General features: G+C 38.1%; 1 protein-coding gene across 4 annotated transcripts in view; it reads right to left on the bottom strand.

Moving 5' to 3' along the window:
* Positions 1 to 555: 555 nt before the first annotated feature.
* LOC113822232 (broad-complex core protein isoforms 1/2/3/4/5) overlaps positions 556 to 15,000 on the bottom strand; it is a 35,868-nt gene continuing 21,423 nt past the window's right edge. For 3 of the 4 annotated variants that reach the window (XM_070141320.1, XM_070141321.1, XM_070141319.1), the window contains exons 2-5: positions 12,350 to 13,100; positions 11,877 to 12,060; positions 11,632 to 11,693; positions 9,230 to 9,968 (exon numbers count right to left, since the gene is read on the bottom strand). In XM_070141320.1, the coding sequence (XP_069997421.1) occupies positions 9,366 to 9,968; positions 11,632 to 11,693; positions 11,877 to 12,060; positions 12,350 to 13,090 (1,590 nt within the window). In that variant the 5' untranslated portion in view covers positions 13,091 to 13,100 and the 3' untranslated portion in view covers positions 9,230 to 9,365. Of the gene's footprint in view, positions 6,234 to 9,229; positions 9,969 to 11,631; positions 11,694 to 11,876; positions 12,061 to 12,349; positions 13,101 to 15,000 lie in introns of those variants that run through there. The other variant, XM_070141322.1, reaches the window with a different exon arrangement.

Below are 15,000 nucleotides of genomic sequence, written 5' to 3'. Positions count from 1 at the left end.
ATGACAGGTTTCCTAGGGTATTTCAATTTAAAGGTAAGTTTTAGGGTATTGTTCTGTGGAGTAGGCACTAAATTCCACAAAAATTGCTAAAAAAAATGCTGTGTACAAAATGATTGATATAATCATGTAGGATACATCTTAAAAAAAAAGTACTTAGTATGCCCCCTCAATCACCATTATATATATGCTGATTAAAAATTACACACTGGTGAATAAATACTCCCTGTAGACCCTAATTCTTGTGTGGGTATTTCTTTAAATGCATTTTCTTAACTCAATTTTGCTCCCACCTACTATTGCAGAACAGTCCCAATTATATCATCTTGATATTTATATCATGAATGTGGTCCCTTGGGTCACTTTTCTAAAAGGTATGTTCTTTTGGTATGCATTAAGCCACTGATCTCAGAAATTCACTTCACTTGTAATTGTTTAAGAGTTCTTGGACAATGCTTTAGCATGAAAGCCAGGTGATTTCTAAATATTTGAGATAATACAGAAACTGGACTCATATATCTAAAAATAACTTTATTCAGGATTAAAAAAGCCAGTGTATAAATATCTTCCTCAGTTGAAACTTTATTACATGGAAAGCTTACACTACAATGTATGGAGCCTAGATAGTACAAAAGAACGTAAGGTACTGGTACTTGGATTAGGCCACACAAATTTCATAACTTGGAAAACACAACTAATCTGAGACACGAACTATGTAGTGTCACAAAATACACTTCTGTACAAATCATAAATACAGAGTGATGCAATAATTCTGTACAGTTCATAAATATGTTTAAAGGAAATATACATCATTGAGTACCTGAGCTATGGAGGACCAGAGGAGAATGTACAAGACCAAGTTTGCCATTGTCAAAGGTCTCAAATAGATCACCTCAAAGCTGAAGTCTTGTCAAAAAAAAAAAGGCAAGAAAAAAATGTGGTTCAACAATTGGAAGTAAAAGACAAGAACACTGTGAAACCTCTCCACTTCGATATTAGAAATATAGAAGAATGTTTTGACCCCACATTACACTATTTACAAATAAATAAATTATGTCTCTGTCGATGAGACCCTTGACATTGGCTTGTGAGGTCGCAGCAGGCACAGAGACGAAGGTCCTCCAGAAACTCGTGACTCCAGACATCACACTAGTTAGGCAGTGAGGCACATCCCAGCTCACTTCTATTGACTGCATTTGAGGAACAAAAATTTTGATTTAAAGTACCTTTCATGGGACCCAATGTTTTGTTTGGCAGAACTTATTCAAAATGTATATAAAAAAGTATACTGTTTATAACCAAATTGATGAATTTAATTCTTTTACATTAACCCCCTAAAATCTTTTGACTTTGATATGCCTTCTAATAATATGCACTTCTTTCTCACTTTCTTAAATTCTAATTTTCTGCCAGTTTAACTTTAAGAAACAAGTGCACAAAAGTTTCTAGTTATATACAATTATTTTTTAAAAAAGAATATGAAAAAAGGAAGAATAAATGAATCTATCTTATCTAAAATATAAAGAATCTACCTTGAACTTACTACATATTTGAGCTACCAACCTAAGTTAGCAATATAAATAAACATATGGCATATCCAAATCAAGTCGGCACTTTTCATCCAACACTTTTCAGTGTCCTATGCTCAAACTTCTTTCTTCCTTGTTGGGGGTGATTGAAAAAAAAGAATAACAAAAGAAAAAAAAAAAAAAAAAAAAAAAAAACAGAAAAAAAAACACACACAAGGTAAATTTTCCCATAATTTACATTCATAAATGAAACAATTGTATTAACGATACTGCCAAAGAGGAGCTGTATATGTTTATATCCCCTATGGATCTGTCAAGGGGTAGATGAAAGGCATAACTTGAAAATACCACAGTGAGACTTGAGGAAAAAATCACTCATGATCACGCGCAATCAAACACACATGCACACATTTAACTCACAAACGCACATGTACACACACTAACAGACAGGTATTGGATACAATTTGATTACATTTAAATAAGGAGAAAATAAACAACCATTTTGTCTTACTTAAAATGAGTGATTAGATTTAAGATTATGAGCCTTATGGGGACACATTAAATTACTGTTTGACTGATCTGAAACTGTGAAAATTATCCCTTGATCACAGATACTGTTATTCAATGTCTTGAATGAGATATGGCACAGTAACTTGGCTACAAAGTGCTTCCAATCTCTTAACAGACGAGCTTCAGCACTTAAAAATCATACAATTAAATTTTCAAAATATATATAAAATCAACACTGTGTCCCAGAATGAGTAAGAGCTAAATATAAAAATAAGGAGTAAGTCACTAAATCACAACTGTGCCGAAAATGGAAGGGAGAGGGGGGAAAAAAGGAAAAAGAGGAAAAAGACAGACAGACAAGAATGGAAAAGAAAAACAAGAAAGGATGCACAAGATATGGAGGAAGAAAGGGAAAGGGAGAGTGAGACAGGCTGAAGAGAGAGGGAGAAAAGGAAAAGAGAAAAAGATATTAAGACTGGAAAGAGAAAAAGGAACCCCCCTCCCCCCTTATGAGAGGAAATCGTCCCCGCACAAGACTTCAATCATATAAATCTCAACCACATATATGGCTTCCTGAACAAAGTCAGAACAAAATTGTACTGTACCATACTGGCTGCTTCTGGGTATGTTCGGCTAAAGGTGCTGGTATAAGAGCATGGGAGTAAATCACAAGTAGGCATTTTGGTGGTGGGTGTGTTAAACCGTAACTACAAAAATTACTCCTTTGCACTTTGCAAGGTTTCAAGGCATTCAATGGGACTGAAGCTCTTAATATATAATTTTTTTTTTCTCTCTAAAAGGGAAACTGAATGCCTTTATGTAACTCCTACACATTTTTAATACATAAACTTATATATGAAAAGTTTTCATGTCTTTTTTTAAGCAAGCTTATGTGAGCTCTCCAGAAACATTGGAATCTGGATAAATATATTATAAATCAATTGCAAGATTTAAATGTGTATATTTACAGGTGTGAATACTTTGCACAAAACTGATACTCCTGCTGTCTAAAATGCACTTTTAATTCATCTTGAAGAACAATGATTAGTTTAAGATTTAAAGAAATCCTAATATGATTTCTCACAAGTCATGTAAAACAAATTTTGCAGTATGATAAATTTTCATAACAATTTTCACCCTAGTGATAAGCAGCACCATCAATCTTTATGCCACGATAAAAAAATAATCATTTTAGAAAAAAAGAAAGAAAATATATAGTATCACACCTTTTAAAAAATAATACAGAAAAAAGAAGTAAAAGAAAGCACGAAAAACACATTCTTTGGATCATTTTTGATGGATGTCTCCTAGAAAATAAAAAAAAATATCTTCGAGCAAAGTACCTCTCAGTATACAAATCACATAGGAAAATATTTCTTGAGCTTGGAGAGGTAAGAATGGCCCAACGCCATTGAGAACATGAGCATCAGTCACACGTAAAACGCCTATAGCCCCCCTTTTACACTAGGGAAAAACGAAAAGGCAACTTTAACCTGGCGCCGCGACTCTTAACAGGACCCTACACTACACATTGGAATCTTTAACAATTTCCTGGTCCTCGTTGTGGGTATAGAAAAATTATCATAAAGAAAATATTAATGAAAAAATAAAATAAAAAAAAAGATAAAAGTTTCTCAATGGTAGTGGCTCACTCTGACCTTCAACCAATGATCTATAGACAAGATTTGCTTTGTATTTTTTCTTTCTTTTTAAATATCATTAATATTTATTATTTTCATACTTCAGAGGACCCCAAATACCAAATCCAAAAAGAAATTGTGGCTGCAAAAACTATTCACATTAGGCCTGAAATACATCACATACTTGTATTGGTTTTGCACCAATCAAAATATAAACAGGAAGTAATGTTGTACTTCCGTCCTTTACTCACAAGCAGCAGCAACTCTCCCAACTACCCAAAGTGGCGGTCTTTGTAAGGATTTGGTTCTTGGTGTCGGTTTCATGTCCGCTTAGAGCCATCCATCCAGATTCTTTTGTGGAAAGATTGGTGAAACAATGTACAAATACTTTGAAAACTGTCCTCAACAAGAGCACCAAATATGGCATATATGTATATATATATTTATAAGGTAAGAGGTTTTTTTAGGAAGTGGATATCCTTTAGGCATAGAGGTTACAATGTAAAAATATGTTTGTTTTTTCTACCCTTTAACAATACAGTACAGACTGGTCATTACAGAAAGTTCCAATGGCTGTTCTAAGAAATGAGGAGATTCTCTATAAAATCTGAAATACATCTCTATCTTCAGGATTAAGGAATTAAGGTACATTCATCATAGTCACAGTCAATGTGTTTTCTGGTTTCTGTATCACTGACATTATTGTAACTACAGAAACTTAAGAAATATAAGATCTACTCCCTATAAGGGATCTATGAAAATTAAGAGAAATAGTATCGCTTTTTATTTTTTTCTTCTACTTCTTCATCACAGTAAGGGACATGATACTAGCACGGGGTGCGACACAGAGCAGGATATTCCGAGGTTTGCAAAGATATATCCAACTTCATAAATTATTACCTTTATCCATCTTGGAGAAAATAATCCCATAAGAATAACAATAACAATAATAATAATAATAAGTAAATAAATAGATAAATAAATAAATAAATAAAATCTGGATGGAGACCTTTGACAGAACATAGGAATGCACAGGGAAGTTTGTGAAGATGTACTTTGTGAAAACACCTGATGTACCCATGAATTATGAGATTTATACTGAAAATCTAAATTTCTCCTTGTTCAATTGCCCGGTTTGCTACATAAAAAAAAAGGAAAAAAAAGAAAAGAAAAAAGAAAAACACAAGAAAAAAAAAGGCTAAAAGACAACAATCACTTTGCTGTGGAATGAAGGTTAGTATGTATGAGTGCATGGGGGGGTAAGAATGAGATGAGGCCAGGGGGGAGGGGGGTTAACACTGGTCTAAATATAACATGGAAAAAGAGTCTGTTTCAATTCAGCCTCAAATTACATGAGGGTAATCGCTAATGGAGTGGTTTTGGGTGGTGTGTAGAGGAGGGGGAATGGAGTACGTGGCTTATGCATTCCAAGCAAGCTATCACATTGGTTTATCCTGCAATTCTTTATGCAACACAATGGCTGCTACATTTCACCCACAAGCTGACTTGCTGGGCTTCGAAAGATCACTTGGCGAATTTACCTTATAATAAATTACAGACTCAACCTGCAATGCATAACAAGCACTAGTGATTTCTTGAAATTCCTGAATGCAACACACAACTGTGTTGCAACTTCTCACATATGCCTTTTTATTCTTTTGGTCAAGACATCATCCTTAGGATGAAACACATCCTGCAACGCTAATATCCTAAATTTCATTGCAAGGATTCTAAGTTAGAATTCTTTAAGAATATATTTCTCATGAAATCACCTCACAATACAATTTGCTTCACATGATATTGTAAGATAAGGAGCAAGAAGAAGAAAAAAAGGGAATACAATCTTGCAATGCATTTCAAGATTTAATGAACTGCAAACACTCCTAAATTAGAATCCTCTCGTTACGTCTTGTGCATCGAAGTTCAAGATCATAATGTTCTTGCAATACAGTGACTACTAACCACCATGCAGCACCAGGAAGGTGTGCCCCTGAAAAGCTTGGAATGGCAAAGGGATGAGTTTATATAAGTGTCGCGGCCTTTGGCATTTACGTATAATTATAACTTTTTCAGTGAGTAGGCCTAGACACTTATATATACAAAAAAAAAAAAAAAGAAAAAAAAAGAAAAAAAATCAAATACAAAAAGATAAATTGTAATATTACATAAAAAAGAAAAATAATAAGAAAATAATAATGACAAAAAATAACTATAATAATAATATGAGCTATAATAAAATAATGATAATAAATTGGATATCTTAAGTATTAAATTACTTCTAACTTGCTTGCCCTGCATTAAAGTCTAATTTTTCTACATCGTCCGGTATTGGATGTTTCCTTCGTATGTGGGCCATGAGGTGATCTTTCCGCGAATACGCCGCACTGCACATTGGACATTCAAACTGCCGCTCCCGGGAGAGGTGCGTTACCATGTGTCGTCGCAGGGTGTAATTATCACAAAATGTCTTGCCACAAAAGCAACACGCTTTCCGTCCTCCTCTAAATTTACCTGGAGAACCTACTGTTGTATTCTCCTCATCGCCATCTTCCAGCTCCTGAAAAGGGAAAGTGGGGTTATTACAAGTTTGTTTTATAATTATTATTATTATTAATATTCTAATGACATGCTTCTAAAAGAAAAGCACACATACATTTCAATTAAAAAAACAACATTAATAATATAAATAATTTATAGAAAAACCTACAGATATAGTAAAATAAATTATGAATTACAGAATCTTAAAATACTATTCATTCTAATACAACTCTTGACCTAGAACCTTTTTGCATATCCCGAATTACTTAAATAATGCTGTATCATCTATTACAAGGAATACATAAATAGTTTCTCATAACAGAACTTTTACAGCAAATTCTCTAACTGGACTCTCAAATTCTCAATTTCATAAGTTATGGTAACACATGAACAGATTTAATCAAGAATTTATTCTTTTCCCTATTTTTCAAAATGTACTTCAATATCCTCACAGTAAATCTTATAAATGTCAAAATCTGTAAATACTACCAAAGAAATAATTGCATAATGATAAAATACTTCAACATAAAGGAAAATGATGAACAACTATCATATGTATAAATTTAGTAAAATTTTACAAACTGATTTCACTAATCAAATAACTCGCAAATATGTACACTTCAGCATGATTACACATATAACTTTATAGTAAAATAATGCTCTTGAAGAACCATGTATCAAAAATTAGGCAAATAATACATTTAATACTATTTATCAAATTTATTTTACATTACTTACAAGGACATAGTGTACTGCAGACTATACAAAGTAGTACTTAAAGAGATACTGCACATATACACAATGCTAATAAGAATAAACAACATCCTTTACATCATTGTTTGAATTGTTTTAAATATACTGTTTAAATCTTAAGTGACATTTTGGGTTAATCCTCTATCCAGCTACTCCCCATATAATATCATTTTGAAAATAATATACATCAAGATTGTACTGTGCTTAATAGTCTTAAGCCATATATAATATAACTCTTTAATTGCACATTGCCACATACTTCCTCTCTTTGGTGATTAATGGTCCTATGCAAATAGTGATATCTTAATACCATTATGTTGATACATATTAAAAAAAAAAAAGTATTGTCATCCTTTCTTACTAATTACTTTTAGGTTAGTGCATCTATTACTTTACATATATGAAGTCATTTTCATTGGTTTAATAATATACTTGCAGTTTTGCTGTGTATTGTAGAGGGATGACTAGGAAAGAGGGAGAGAAAGGAGAGGGGAGAGAGGAGAGAGGAGAGGGGAGAGGGGAGAGGGGAGAGGGGAGAGAGGACAGAGGAGAGAGAGAGGAGATAGAGGGGGAGGGGGAGGGGGAGGAGGGGAGGAGGAGAGGAGGAGAGGAAGAGAGGGAGGGAGGGTGGGTGAGAGGGAGAAAGGAAGAGAGGGAAAGGCCAGGTAGAGAGAGGGCGGGGGAACGTAAGAGGTATAAAGAGGGGAAGGGGAAGATATTGGTAGAGACAGAGAGAGAAGGGGGAAGGAAGGATAGGTAGAGTGGGGGGGAGGAGAAGGGATAGGTAAAGAGAGTGGGAGGGAGGAAGGAGAGGTATAAACTAAGAGGCACAGGGAGAGGTAGAGAGTGGAAAGGGGAGGGGGAGGGAGATGTAGAGAGAGGGGAAAGAGGAAGGGAATAGAGAAGGGGAGGAAGAGGTTGAGGTAGGAAGAGGAAGAGGAAGAGAGAGGATAGGTATGGCATGGGTGATAATGAGAATGGAAGGGAAAGTGAAAGAAAGAATCATCTTCTAGAACACTGTTTCCAGCAATTAGATGCAAGTCTTTTACCAATTTTTTAGTAAACATATGCAACTTTGCAATATTTGCCCTGAAAGATAGCTCATTAATTCACTCACATGCACGCACGCAAACACACGCACACGCACACACACATACACACAAAAGTAACAAACACACGCACACGCACACACACACATACACACAAAAGTAACAAATACACAGATACTTCCTCACATGCACACATGCATGTAGAGCTTTACATGTTTGTATGATTTATGTGATATTTTGAGTGTGTATGAGATTCTGAGTGTTTCAGAGTATAGGCATAAGCATGTGTGTGACAAAGAGTGTGAGTATGTATTTATATTCTTGATGCCACAATATTGTGAAAGAATATATGTGAATGCAAAGACAAAGCTTTACTAACTTCACCATTTATTTAATTTAACTTGAAAGATTAAATGTAAACAAAAACTTGATATACATATAATTTAACTTAATCTTTTTAATGTGACTTTATAAAATGAGGCTCAATACTAAGACACTAATTTCACCCAAGAATCTGGGACAAAATAGCACTTTCATATCACTTTTTTAAAGTAAAAAATTTGAATTATTTTCAGTTAATTGAAATATATATTGTCTTCATTTCCCAAATAATCTTAGTCTTTAGCACTTATTGTATGCTAAAGCATAACCTTGTGTAAATATTTTAGTATCTCTCAAATTATTTATTCTACAACTCTGCTCATATCAAAAATAAAAGAACAGTAAGTTATAATTTGCTTCTATTCTTTATTTATAAATATATATATACAAAATGGGACAATCAACAAATATATCATATTATGCATGTTTTCAAGAGTAATTCATGCACTCCTCTTTATAAAAATAAATTGTCTTATTCATACAAAGCTTTCAACATCAGAAAAATACAGTATAAAAGAAAACTACCAAGATTTCAAGAAACAATGTCTTGAATAAAACTTGAGAACTAAGTGCTTACTAGGAACTTTTCTGTGTATAAATATACAAATAACTTAATTACTGATTTAAAACTCAAAAGAAAATATTGACATTTTCAGGTGATGAAAAATCTTAAAACTGACTTCCCTTATCCTAGTAGACAATAATTTAAACAACAAATATTTCAGCCTTATTATGGTTTCAGTGTCATCTTTGGGAATGTATTAATGATCCCTTATAAAACAGAACAAGATAGTTTCTAATCCTTTGGTTCATGATATGTGCTGTTCCTTTGGTTGATTTTGATTCATCATAATATTCCTGAGTAAGGTATAATCATCAGAAACTTCAGAAAAAAAAAAGAGGCATGGAGCCTTAGAAGTACTCAGTACAGTATTAGCAGCACAGTATGTATTCATCTGAGGACTTTTTTAAAACTGATTAGGCCTTAATCGTAGACTGTCAGGTACTCCTCTGACCAAGGCTAATTCCTCAATGTCCCTGGAGTCCAGGTCATGGTACACAGACATCTCCCCTGTCAAGTGCTTCATGCGGAAGTGACGGATGAGGGAATCTTTTCTTGAGGAAGCAAAGGCACAGACTCGACAGCGGAATTCTTTGGTGCCCAAGTGGATGCGCAAGTGTCGAGTGAATGTGTATGGGTTTGAGGTAACAAAGGAGCACTGTCTGCATTTGTGGGCACTGTTGTTATTGTTTGTTGTGATTGTTGTTGTGAAGTACTGTGGTGGAGCTGAGGAGGATGGTACTTCTGGAAGCCTCTCCAGCTGTGCTGCTGAGACTGTGGTGGTACTTGGTAGACTGAGAGGCAGAGTAATGGTACTGGTTCTGAAAGGACTTGCATGGCTTGGCAGGAGAGGCTGCTGTTGCTGGGGCTCTTCCAGTTGCTGCTGAGTGAAGGCAGCTGGAGTCACTGGTGGTGGCAGTGGAGCTGCTGCAGGCACCAGACTTGGTGGGGGCACTGTCCCACTGTCTCGAACAGTACCTTGGGCTAGACTACCCTGCACCCAGGTACCCTGGTAGAGAGAATGGTAGGTGATACCACAACTTTTTGAAATAAGCATTATGTTGGGAAGACCTGGTCTGACATGGCCGTCTGTCTGCATTCTTCATTTCTGTTCTGTTGTGGTTACCAGCTACAATGCCCTCCCCTGAGTACCTTCAGTCATGTATAGTCATTTTCCTCACACAAGCGAGTCGGACTACTTCATCATTTCTATGGGCTCCAAAGCAAACATCATTTGATGTAACAAATACTGAATGCATAGCAAAAGGAAAAAAATATATAATCATAATTTAATAATAAAAATAAAGAACGAGTTCAACATTACTAACATAATAAAGAAGCAGACACACATACCCTGCCTAATGGTATTATGATAACAGAAAAATAAACAGCATCATTTATATAAATTAGCAAATCAAACTTATACAGGTGTTGAAATCTAATCATTTACAGATACAGTTAAGCAATGTCTATGCTGTATATTCTGATGGGTGTGTGTGTGCATGCATATTTCAATGTGCATCTGTGTATGTGTGCAGGTTTGTCAGACAGAACAGAAAGACATAAACAAAGAAGAAAACAAGAGAGAACAAGACAATGCAAAATATCCATCCACAAAAAAAAAAAAATACTTTTTCACCTTAGGTTATTTATTTATTTGATAAGAGTCTGTATAATGGAGAGACAGTACGACTCTGCCATGCACTATCTCATGCATTATTGTGCCATTCTGAAATACACCACCACCACTATGAATGCACTTTGGGAATCTTCTTTCATAACATCAGAGTAATCAAGGTATACCAGCATTTTTATAAATATTTCTCCATTTAAATCTTTGAATGATGTTCATGTCTTACTAGGTCAAGAGTTGTTGAAATGAATTCACACTACTATTTCCCGAACATGAGTTCTGTGCTCATGTTGTAATTATCTATCTAAAAGGAGGGGGGTGGGGAATTGAGAGAGAGAGAGAGAGAGAGAGAGAGAGAGAGAGAGAGAGAGAGAGAGAGAGAGAGAGAGAGAGAGAGAGAGAGAGAGAGAGAGAGAGAGAGAGAGAGAGAGAGAGAGAGAGAGAGAGAGAGAGAGAGAGAGAGAGAGAGAGAGAGAGAGAGAGAGAGAGAGAGAGAGAGAGAGAGAGAGAGAGAGAGAGGCCCTACTCTTACTATTACATATATCTTTACCTCACAAAAGATATTTTTAAATTAATGCAGAAATAACAGTTTAAGACAAAAACACACAAATTTGTAGTGTGAATTTAAACTTGTCAATTAACTGTTATATGGGTAAAACTATTTTTTTTTTACAAGCATAAAATAGAGAATTAAAAGATACAAACAAACAATGCAATAAATTCAGAAATGTGCAAAAGCTATGATAAGTTTAGCATAGTTTTATAGAGAAAGATAATCCTTGTAAAATATACCATTTCTCATTCTTTATTGCCTTAAACTATTATACTGAAATTTTCATAAATCTTGCCACAAAAAGCCATGATCACCTTAAAAAAAGGATGAATTCAAGCAGTTTCCATGACATATCTTCATATTCTCATTAGCACTGAGATGGAGTTTGAGTCTGTGTTTGTATTTGAGTTCTCTACTTGACTGCAGCATCATCCATTTTTCTGTGATTAAGCATGGCTTCCTATGCTCAACATCTCTTGTACTCACCCCTACAGCATTTGAATTGAGTTCATCTGAGGCAGTAGACATATCACCCCGGCTGTCTTCACCTTAAAGAAAAAGAGGAACTCCAATGATTAATATTGCTTTGCATTAAAAAAATGCTTTTCAAAGTTCAATTTTAGTCTAAAATTAAATTTTAATATAAATGAGCAAGTTAAATTCTTTATCATGAAAAATATCTCCCCTAATAACTAAAAGCAATGAGTGTCCCACCTTCAACAGTGACTAACCTGACTCCATGACGGGGAGGTTGGGGGAGGCAGCGAGGGCAGCTGCAACACCCTCTAGTGCACCGGGTATTGCAGCCAAAGGCATTAATGATTGAGGGTCTTCTAAAATATCACTTTTTATGGTGCCATGACCTTCGGTCCACACCATCTCTCCTGGGTAGTCCAGAGGTTCTGTCTTTACAGTCTGTAAAAGTGGAACACATGGGTAAAGCTGTTAGGTTAGCATCCAATATAAAGACAGCATGAAAAGATGAAACAAGAAAAATCTACTCATGTTGATGTTATCTTCTTTCTGATCTAGAAATGCATAAATGTTTGCAAACGATATAATCTCAATATGGTAATACATAGAAAGTTTAAGAAAGCAATGATGAGACAAAAGACACATCAAGAAATTTAGCAGATGAGGCACCAAAGAGAATAAGCAAGCAAAGAAAAGGGGGACACAAAAAAAAAAAAAAAAAAACATCTACCATCTCCTCCTTGGGTAAAACATCCTCGGTGACGCTGTTATTGTTGACGGCGTGCTGGAGGCTGTTTTCCTCGGAGGCATTGGAAACTCTAGAGGGAATGTCACGAGGTGATTTTGAGCTGGAGTTCTTTGATGAGTTGTGTTTGGAGGCAGGCATGTGTAGTCCTCCCCCCCCAACCCTGGGTGTGTGTTCTTCCGCCGAGGCTTTGCTCCTGCTCTTATGACTAGAAGAGTGAGAATCATTGAGTGCTTTGTGTGAGCGTGAGGGGAGGGGAGAGGAGTTTTCCGTGGTCCGGGGTTCCGCCGTCCTCTGTCTTTTATTGCTGACTCTGCCTTCGGTCTTGTCACCGTCCTTGTCTTTTCTCTTTCTCTCCTCCTTCTCCTTCTCCTTGTCCTCCGCCAGCCCCTTGATCTGGAGGTTATCTGCCGTTTTGAGGAAGCTGGCCAACTCTGTCTGGGAGACGCTCACCTCCCCTTGGTAGATGAACTTCATCATGGCCCGCATGTCCCTGGCTGGCACATCGCTGAGGATGACCAGCGGATGCTTGCAGGGGTTGTCACGGAGGATGCGGTGTAGCAGGGGGGAGCAAGCCGCCAGGACCATTTTGTGTCCTGGGACTGCCTCCCCCCCGCACACCAGGGTCACGTCCACGAAAGATTCATCGCGGAGGAGCTCATTGAACACGTCGACAAAATTGGTCTGGTGGTTGTTCCACTTCAGCAAGAACTCCTCCTCGCTCATCACGCACTTCCTGAAAAAGAAATAGCATTATCAGTTTTATCACATATATGCTTGCACACACAAGCACATAAGTCTAACGGTGGTGTAGGTGGTGTACATAAGTCTCAGTGTGTCATAGCATGTATGTTCATAAGTCAACCAGATGCTATACTAGCACAAGAATATTTCTGTGTTTTTAGCAATATGTTGTCATCATATTTCCATCCATAACAGACATCTATCCCCACCCCCTGTTTTTCATGGTATATAAAAGACCTTCCTAAACATACACATAAGCAGGGGTACAAAGGAGCTTGGTATGGGGCATGAAGGGAAGAAGGAAAGAGGGCAGGCATTGGGCATGGGTGGGATGGGGCATGGGTCAACCACACAGAAGATGCCATAAACTGGACAGAACAAGTATGAGCAATAATGGGGGGAGGTGAAGAGGGAGGGGAAGGGACCCAAAGACAACTTCCCTGCCACCTTTTGAAGCAGTCACACACCAAGACTACACTGTAATAAACCATGTGGACTACAAGATGAAAAAATGACCCCCCTCTAACAAGGTGTCATCAGCATCATAAACTACCCCCAACAGCAAAGTGTGAAAACGTTGTTAAGGAAATGAGGACAAAATATATGAATGTTAGAAGAGGAAAAGGAGACAGAGAGATGGAGGAAGGTGTAATTATGGGGTTATGAAGAGGAGGATTGATATCACAGAGAGAGAGAATGAGAGTGATTGCGAGAGTATGAGAGTGGGAGAGTATGACAGTAGTGATACAGATCATGAAATGATGAAACGTGGAAGGATGCCAAATATAGTAACTGGAGAAATACAAGATAATGAATGAGGAATATGAGCAGACTGGGGATGAGATAAGAGATGAGGGTAGGGGATGAAAAGAGGAGGGGGAGGAAGGAGGGGGAGATAGAAGGGGGAGAAAGGAGGGGGAACAAAGGGGTAAATGGAGGGGGGGAAGGGGGAGCTGATGTGAGTTGAGTCACAGCAAACTCACACGTAGCGAGCGGCCTGTATTCACTCTTTCTTTCTCTCCCTCCCGCCAGCGTTCAGGTGTGGGTGGGCGAGCGTGGGCGGCAGCGCTGACGTCGTCCCGTGTGACGTGTGGGCGTAAGTGACGGTCGATGCCGCGAAGGCGTGTGTTTAAAGGGCGTCCCAGTGACATGCCTGGGCGTAGCGCAGCCCCCTCCCTCCCCCCATCATTCCACACCCTTCCACCCCACCCAGCCGCTACGGCCGTGCAGTCGTGCATGCGTAAGTCCGGTAGGTATGCGCTGCGGTACCACAGCGAATTGTGAAATGATACCAACACGGAGTCTGTGGCAAGAACAATGTGCATGTGTGTGCATGTGTGTGCGTGTGTGAGCGTGTGTGAGCATGTGTGCACGGATGTGTGTGTGTGTGTGTGTGTGTGTGTGTGTGTGTGTGTGTGTGTGTGTGTGTGTGTGTGTGTGTGTGTGTGTGTGTGTGTGTGTGTGTGTGTGTGTGTGTGCGCTCGCGCGTGTGTATATGTGTGTGAGTACGTATGTGTGTGTGTGTGTGTGTGTGCTGGGTGATGTGGAACGAGTGAAGTTTCGGCGAAGTTGCGGGCGAGGCGAGGCTTGAAGCGGAGCCCGGCGCGCGACCCCGGCTGAGGCGCGCTCGCTGCTCGCCAAACACACAGGCGCGAGGAGAGGAGGGAGGGGAAGGGCACGAACGGCGGAGGAGAGAGGGAGAGAGAGAGGAGGAGGGAGGGGAAGGGCACGGACGGCGGAGGAGAGAGGGAGAGAGAGAGGAGGAGGGAGGGGAAGGGCACGGACGGCGGAGGAGAGAGGGAGAGAGAGAGGAGGAGGGAGGGGAAGGGCACGAACGGCGGAGGAGAGAGGGAGAGAGAGAGAGAAGAGGAGTGTGGAAAAAAAGCGGAGGA

Source organism: Penaeus vannamei, chromosome 28, assembly GCF_042767895.1.
Source record: "Penaeus vannamei isolate JL-2024 chromosome 28, ASM4276789v1, whole genome shotgun sequence".
Lineage (NCBI taxonomy): Eukaryota > Metazoa > Arthropoda > Malacostraca > Decapoda > Penaeidae > Penaeus > Penaeus vannamei.
This window is presented reverse-complemented; position numbering and strand designations above follow the sequence as displayed.